Genomic DNA, 8619 nt, shown 5'->3' with positions numbered 1-8619 from the left:
CAGCCTGTTCCAGTGCCTGACAACCCTTTTGGAGAAGAAATTTTTCATAATATTCAACCTAAACCTCCCCTGGCGCAACTTGAGGCCGTTTCCTCTCGTCCTATTGCTTGTTACTTGGGAAAAGAGACTGACACCCACCTTGCTACAACCTCCAACCATTATAGAAGTTTAGCTTTGTTTAAATTGCTGCTCTGCAGTCTTCTTGCAACATAACAGCATTTTATATAAAAGCCTCATTGAATTGGCTGGTGGTTGGATTTTTTTTTTTCTTAAAGTTTCATTTATTTACTCATTTATTAGACATACTGGTTTGGATGGTCCAAGTATACGGGCTGCTATTCCCTTTCCTTCATTAGTACATTCTTCAGTGTCCTTTTTGATAGGCGTTCCCTGAAACAAAAGAAAATTAAATTATTAAGTATTAATTTAGAAGTAAATCTTGCTATAGAATTTCTACCTTATTTTTTTTCCTAAACTACATTCGAGTTTTTGAATATTCTAAAAGTGATACTTAACCGTGTTTGTTAGGAAAAAGAAACTGTGTTCTAGGCTTGCAAAATGATAAGAGCATTCCAATAGCTTGGTTTATAACACTGAGCTTTTGTAGAGAGATGCATATTAAAGAGTCCATGTTTCTGCGATAATTAGAATTCTGCATTTTGATTTGTGGACACGACAACTTACATTTTGCAATCCCTTAGTGTGTTCACAGGAAATACTTAACATGCTTGTTCAAGAACTACACTAAGATTAGCAGTATGTACAGTACAGTAAGATTAGCAGTATGTACAGTAGTACTGTAGGGACCACATTAGGTCATCTTATCAACCTACCAGTAAGGCTCTTTACACCTCTCCCAATTCTGCCAAATACTGCTGGAGTTTACAATGTGTTCCTTATATGAACAATGTCTTATTCATGCAGTAATCTTTACTTGAAGCAGCATAGAAAGAATGGGCAAATAAAAAGAATGCAAGTTCCCTATAAATGTGTAATGGGGTAATAAAAAAACCCAACAACATTGCTTTTGATTCCACTCCTCCTTCCATGTATATGAATACTGGTTTTGGTTATACTATAATGAATCCTAAACCAAGGACGCTGTGAAAAGCAAAAGCATAGAATCATGCTTACTGGGAAAATTCCATTTATGCGGCTTGGTTTGCCCTTGGGATAAGGGTTGCCAGGAATCATGCCACAGGATGATATCATAGCATGAGGAGCCTTACAACCCGTTTTTGAAGCCTGCAAAATAATCAAGAAAGGACGTTATTTGCTATCAAATTCAATGCTTCAAAGAAATGAATTACTATTTCACGACATTCAGACTGCACGAATCAACCTACACGGAACAACTCAAAGCTTTGTCTCAAATCTTCTTCCCAAATAGTTCAAATAGCGTGAGGTTCTGCCAAAGTCCCCTTTGTTTTGAATAACCCTACTCGGATCACCTCTGCTTCTATTGAACTTGCGGTTAAGCACTTAGTGTTCTCTAAAACAAATGCAGACTGTTTCCTTCAGCATTGGTTGCAATTATGTGTCCCTTTTTCCATATGATCCTAACGCCTGACAGAAACTTCCCCTTTTATTGCACAGGTATCACATAGCTCTTATCTTTTCGCAGGTGCTTCTTTCAGCTTGTCTTCCACCAGTAGTTCCCAGCAGTCCTCATGGTAAGTCCTGACCCCACAATGACCATAAGGATGGAAACAATACTGTATTTGACAGAATCAAGGATACTAGAGTATCTTGACTACCTGTTCGAGAATCCTTCTGCATCTTTTCTTCTCTGACATATTAATTCTGAACAGATCTTCAATAAGGCGATAATTCTGAGCATCAACAATGTTGCTATTAATAAAGACAGTGACAGATGATTATTGCCGTTCCATATGCTTATCAGAAATAATGCACTATTGAAAAGTGATCAACACTTATTCAGTCAGTACCCAACAGGACATTAAAAAACAATAATTAGTTCAGATCATAACATTACTATTATTATTAAAGTAAACCCTCTGGGCTTAAATATGGACTTCATACCTGTAAGTGAAACATGGTATTAGAATTAAATATCAATACGGAATATTAAATATCAATATGGAACAATGGACAACGATAGCTAAACTTTACGGCAAAAATGACTATGCTGACAAAATGAATTTTGCATCACAACAGTTCGTCAGAAAGCTTTAATTGCTACCAGCACACAATTCCCAGCACAGCAGGAAATCAGCAGCTACTCAGTTTGCCACTGTTTCTTGCTAGACTGGTAGAGGAACAAATTTTCATCTATTTACTCCAGAATGAAAAAGATGAAACTCCTGGCAATTTCCTCCATGTTCTGCAGAGCTAGTGAAACCCCTCATGCAGTTCCAAAAAGTACCCTTCCTTTCTCCTCGCTCCTCTCCCAAAAATAACACTAGACACACCAAAGATAACAAGATTCTGCCTGATTCTACCTGCCTTTTTCAAAACCCTGACCACAGCACCTTAACTGCTGTCAAACATTACCTGCCCCATGCAAACTACTGGAAATACAAAACAGCCCCAAAAAGGAGGACTTCTCAAAGGAGGATATTAGAAGAAATGGAATCAGCAGAATGTTGAACGAAGACATGAAAAACACCTCAAAGAATGGTATTAAAATGTGAATTAATTTTCAGCTTTGTTCTCTAGTTTTGATTAGCAAAGTAAGTAGTACATAGATTTGGGTTAGGATTTCTGTATCATGACTCCCTTATTATGCTCTTGCACTGTAGAAATTCAACAGCTGAAGAAGTTACCACGCTTTCCCCCCACACCAGCTGAAGTGCAGCAACTGAAGAGTCTGTGAGCTCCGACCTCATTTCAAGAAGCAAAACAGGTTAGTTTAATGTACCACTGAACTTCCTTTGTTTTGGTCTGAAAGAGACCAGGAGCATGCATGCAGCTTCTTAAAGCTCAACTCTGAAAGCAAGATCATGTCTATATCCTCAGTCTTATTTGTTTCATGGGTATTTATATAATGAATTTATATGCCCCAAAATGATCAAGCTGGCTGTAATATATAGCATTCATATGCAAGGCAGACATACTTAATGCAAAAAAAAAAAACCAACCCAAAACAGAACACTTCATATAATAAATCAAATAAATCCCCTAAACCAGGCGGAAGAGTTCCAGTATAAATATATGTAAAAGGTCGATCCTTGAAGCAGCTGTGTTCAGTAAAAAACCCAACTTTCTGGGTAAACATACATTTAGAATATCTATACATCTTTTACAGACATTAGATCTCTAAATCAAATGTGTCAATTTAAGAGATGTATTTACTTAACTCATTTTTACATATGTAATATTTAGAGGGCTTTTCAAATGCAAAAGGGTCAATGCCCAGAATACTCTGGTCTCAAGCCTTTTACATTTCAGTGAGCAGAAATAAGCTTAAGGCCCTCTTTGTTCTCTACAAGATTTGAAGACCACTGTAAAAATACTGGCAAAGTGGCAGTTTTCCAGCAGGCAGAGGCCCACATAGCAGCATGCTCAAGACTCAGATGAGCTCTGGAATTTTGCACAATGTCTACTTCTAATTCTTCTTTTTCCAGCCACATCAATAATGGGTTCGCGCTTTACCTTAACTGGCCACAGTGCTTCCTTCTAGAAGTGAAACATATATATTTATAATATATAGGGAAATATTAGTAAAAACAATACAACTTAATGCAATATAACATGAGAGATACTTACGAAGCTAAGATTTCAAGGGCAATAAGTTTATCTTTACTGAATGTGAAGCAGTTGAGAATATTAACCATTTTTGATGCCGGAACTGCCACTATTTTCTGACAAGTAAGCAAGAAAGAAAAAAGTGTATATAAAATAAGACACTACAATTATTTTAAACCCAGAATGCTACTCAGTAACAGCTTCATACCACGTATTTCAGTAAACATTTAATATTCTCTCCCTCCCACTGGGAAGGAGACTCTATGCACTAAATGCTTAACAAGGAACTGCAAAAAGCACTTGCCAAAAGCAGAGAAATTAGGAAAGCTAACAATGGTTAAAAAGGGCTCCATCCATTCTTGTGATACACAGGAAACGAAAAGATACTTTAGTCAGAAAAGATATCCTGGTTAAAAGTATGACGTTTCCTATTTTGATACCATTGAAAAAGAACGAGATGAAGAGGAAATTTTGAAGATGAAAGGGTAGACCGATCCATCAGTTACAAAAGTAGACATCACAAAACTAAAATAAGATTAAGAGGACGAACTTACTCTAGAAGATTATGCCACAAGAACTTACATGTTGTAAAGCCTTTATTGCCTTGAGCTGTGGTTCAGCCCAGGAAAAGTATCTCAGTAGCTCGACAACCTGCAACAGAAAGGCCTTCAATTAATCTTTTATATATATTAAAAAATTATGCTAACAGCATCAATACAATCTTTCCATTTCTGGAGTATAGCGGTATACTGCTAAAAAACATGCGTCTGTCAGTGATGTTTGATTACATTTGTGCCTACCAGCATCTAATGTTCTTTTTATTTCTAAGTAGGCACCTAAAAATTCTGTGTTATGAGATGAGGTTTCTCTATGGAAATATTTAAAATAGATTCTTACTCCTCTCTATATATTTGCATATATACACAACTGCCACAGTATTAGAATAAAAAAATTAAGCCTTTCTGAAAAAGCTTATAAACCTTCAGTATCTCAAACAGCATATTCACCAAAGAGACACAAAAAAACCAGAAGAAAAAGAAATAGGGAAAAAAATCTACATAGTACCAAAATAAGTTGGATACTTATTACTACATGCCAGTTTAGAATATACATGCAAAATAATCCTAAATTCCATGATGATCAATTTCTCCAATTTTCCCCACACAACAGGAACGAAAATGTAATGATTTTGATAACAAAGTAACTTGGAACTATTTTTAACAGATTAATGCTGATATAATAATGAGGAATTATTACTTCTATTTACATCTCCTCAGTTAATAAATAAAAAAGCTAATATGATCAGCCTCAGTATGACTGGAGACACCATCTTTCTGTATTACTAAATACACAAATTAAACCCATGATAGTGTTGACTTTTACCTGTTCACTAGAAAAGTATCCATGAACATATTCAATAGCTTTTAATTTGTACTCAGTCAATACAGCCTAGAAGATACAGAAAAAAAAGACGCATAATTAGTCCCTCAAAAATTAAAATTACAGCACAATAATCTGCTAGAATAATCTATTAATCTAAAAAAATCTGACCTTATAAAGTGACATTTGCATCAATTACACTGCAATATTTCTAAGTAACAGAATACTCCTTAGATAATTGAGAGAACAATGAAAAGCAGAGATGTAATTCAATTCTTCTGTCAAAAAAAAAATTACTCTTTTTTTTTGATTTATTTAATTTTGGCTTTTTTTTGTTGTTTAAAACTCCTGAGAGAACGTCATGACCATTCTTCCTTTTGCCTCTAAGGTTTACATCAACTTTACGTTAAACAAGGTAATACAGTTGATTATTCATACAATCTCTTTGCATGTTCCCTGTAAAATAATTAGCAAAGCATCTTACTTCAGTGAATTTATGAAGAGACTGGGTAACAAGTCTGTACAGACAGAATTAAGTATACAAGAAGGCTTGCTCCAAAGGGTGATGTTGTCTTAGCATTACCTTCCCATAGGTCAAACTTTAATATGCAACCATACAAAACAAAGGAAGCAGAGTAGTTTAACGCAGTACTGGCCACCACTTTTGACTTAGTGGCAAGACAGTTTTGTTGATAACCACACGGGCTGTCTAATAGCCAGGGCTTCCTCCCTCTCCTCATACCCAGCTCACTGACAGACATACAAGATGTAAAGATGACAGGTAACAGCTGAATTCCTGCCCCAAACCGGTGCACACACGTTTCTTCCCCAGTTTCCAAGGCCCCCATCTATTGCTAGCTCTCACGCTAACTATTCTCAAATCACCTCCAGCTTCACCCACACACCCATTTCCATCTCTTCCCAATAGCCCTAAAACCTACCCCTAGTCCTTCTTTCTTTGTCCTTGTCCCTCCACACAGACAGACGTGAAGTTCTCCATCGCTGCAACCCAACTGTGAGTAGCACATGTGCACAGAAACCCACCTGCATACTGTTCGAGGCAACCCCCTTCTTTTCTGTACCTCATTAAGAGACCAACACTACCAGACACGCTGAAGTCACAGGGGAAAAAGAAACTTCTCTCTTCATGCTCATTTTTTCTTCTCTCCCTTCTTTCTCTTCACATATTTTGGAAAAAAGCCTGGTATGTCATATAGCAACTTCTTTACCAAAACAAATGTCACTCTTCCTCCTCAAATCAACAACTGAATGACTTTATAATACGAACACAAACAGAAAGCACTGCTATGTATATTTATGGGAAAAAAAACCCCAAACTTTATTTTCTTAATAATCATAAATATATATGGGGAAAGACAGAACTAAGCTACACATTAAGACATTTAAATAATTGTTCCTGCTAATTGTAGGACTGAAAATGGAATGCACCAACACAACCGATTTGTGAATCACATAATAAAGAAGGTTCTACCACAGAGCTAGAAATGAAGTTTAAACAAAGACCTAGCAACAAAGGTACAAAATAAGCGTTTGGAAAATGAACGTTACACTGGAACAGCACAGCTATTATTAACACAGCACAGCACCGATCCCTAGATCAACAGTAAGTTAGGTTTACAGGAATACAGGCAGATAGCATACAGGAAACATAACTGCCTAAAATCACATGTCAAAAACCCTTTTGTCTGAAGTCTTTAGTAATCACAGAGCGTATCCTGAAGGGCTGCACTGCAGTAGTAATATCTGAAACATTACTCCCTCCCACCATCAATTCTCAGAGAAAGTATTCATGTGCAAGTTGTTCCTTGATTTTTTCCCCCAGATTTTCCATAAAAATTCTTAGGTTGGGAGGGAAGTCCGCATCCTGAAATACCTTAGGCTGTCACATTTTTAGCTGGTTACACAGCATGAAACATACCTGTTACATAAAGGAGAATTTATGACCGTGACCTTATGCAAAAATGCAAGTGCAGTTGTGATAACAAAGACTCATCACTGGGGCTTTTGTGTACGGTGGTTTATACCTCAGTATGTTCCAAAATAATAATACTACAACTGCAGCCATCGCTGCATCTCATGCTGAAGAGAAGCTGAACTGAAACTCAACTCTGTAGCACCCAAGTCCCAGTAAAGGAAATGACCTCTCCTAGACAACCTATCATAACAGAAACACCTATTACAAAAGCGCTAAGGATTCCTTTTCTGCCATAAGGCAATCTTATCCGAAACAAGCCCTTCATCTTCACACCAAGACAGCTTTAGCAGGATACATAACCGTTCTACTGTGACACCTAAATCACCTCTGCTTAACTGCAGCAAAACATGTCATCCCAGGTTTGTACTTCCCACGCAAGACAGGAACCATTAATCTCAGAGGTTCTGATTTTTTCTATCTCCTTTTCCACTTCCAGCGTTTGGGGAACTGTCCCAAGCACTAACCTCTAGCTTTCCTGTTAAAAGCAGGCCTCTGTGCAGTAAGAAACAAGACCTGACAGACATCGGGGAGCCCAGGTTTGTAGCTCTGCTTCCCGCAACTAACAGGTATTTTGCTCAGTGAGTTTTCAACAGGAGACGCACAAGCGCCGTTCAGAGCACGCATCAAAACGCAGGATTTCACATCCAGGAGGAAGGTGTGCACGCGCTCCTGAGCCGTGCGAGATGTGGCTTTTGAAGGAAGACAGCAGAGCACAGCTTAGAAATCAGCCCTCTCACGTCATGTTTTGTGCGTACCTCCTAAACCATCGTATAAAAGGTGGGTACCTCAGATTGTAAGTCCCCATCCCCGGTCAGGCCAAGCAAACGCAGCCCCTCTCCCCAAACAAGAGATACTTGGCTATTTTGGCTTTTCTTCTTCATCTTCCTTGATAGTGAAAATGCCGTGATAAACTTATTAAAATGCTTATTTCAAATGAGCACTCTTCAGGCACATGTTGTTAGCTCAGCGGCAGCAGCCTGGACATTCAATCTGTTTTCTGAGAAAATGAAAATATCTCACTGAGAGCAAGCATGTCACAGCAGCTTTACACTGTTATATCTGACATACAAAAACTAGGATACACCAGCAACACGGGATTATAGTTCTCCACACCGATGTGAAATTTAGTCTTTATTGAATCCTGAAGTGATTATTAAAGAACACAAACACCTAACCTGGTGTGCTCATCAAGAGGAATATTCTACCATCAAATGGTTAAACCAACATGCAAAACGAGAAGTTACCTTTCTAATTTCATCCAGCACGGTTTCAAATGATTTCTTATCCATCTTTATTAGTTCATTCAATGCAGATATTTAAATATGGAAGAAAAAAAAATTAAAAAAAAAATATATCCAGGCCAAAGACTTTACCGAGAGTCTTTAAGCATACGGAAAAAAAAAAAAATATCGGGGAAAAAAAAAGCAGCGGGGCAAGAAATGCAGCCTGGGATCTTCTCAGCCCCCAGGAACTGAGCGCTGACGCCTTTGCAAGGCTGGACGCGGCGCAAGAGACAAAGGCAGACCGCCGGCTGC

General features: G+C 37.8%; 1 protein-coding gene across 5 annotated transcripts in view; it reads right to left on the bottom strand.

The window, feature by feature from the left end:
- PROSER1 (proline and serine rich 1) overlaps positions 1-8613 on the bottom strand; it is a 23288-nt gene extending 14675 nt beyond the window's left edge. For 2 of the 5 annotated variants that reach the window (XM_009290170.2, XM_009290168.2), the window contains exons 1-8: positions 8329-8613; positions 7870-8081; positions 5092-5157; positions 4291-4359; positions 3730-3824; positions 1758-1851; positions 1135-1245; positions 307-390 (exon numbers count right to left, since the gene is read on the bottom strand). In XM_009290170.2, the coding sequence (XP_009288445.1) occupies positions 307-390; positions 1135-1245; positions 1758-1851; positions 3730-3824; positions 4291-4359; positions 5092-5157; positions 7870-7965 (615 nt within the window). In that variant the 5' untranslated portion in view covers positions 7966-8081; positions 8329-8613. Of the gene's footprint in view, positions 1-306; positions 391-1134; positions 1246-1757; positions 1852-3729; positions 3825-4290; positions 4360-5091; positions 5158-7869; positions 8082-8328 lie in introns of those variants that run through there. The other 3 variants (XM_009290169.2, XM_009290171.2, XM_009290172.1) reach the window with 3 other exon arrangements.
- Positions 8614-8619: the final 6 nt, after the last annotated feature.

The sequence above is a fragment of the Aptenodytes forsteri genome, unplaced genomic scaffold, assembly GCF_000699145.1.
Source record: "Aptenodytes forsteri isolate BGI_AS27 unplaced genomic scaffold, ASM69914v1 Scaffold155, whole genome shotgun sequence".
Taxonomy (NCBI): domain Eukaryota; kingdom Metazoa; phylum Chordata; class Aves; order Sphenisciformes; family Spheniscidae; genus Aptenodytes; species Aptenodytes forsteri.
Note: the sequence above shows the minus strand (reverse complement) of the source record. Positions and strands in the feature narration are given on the sequence as shown.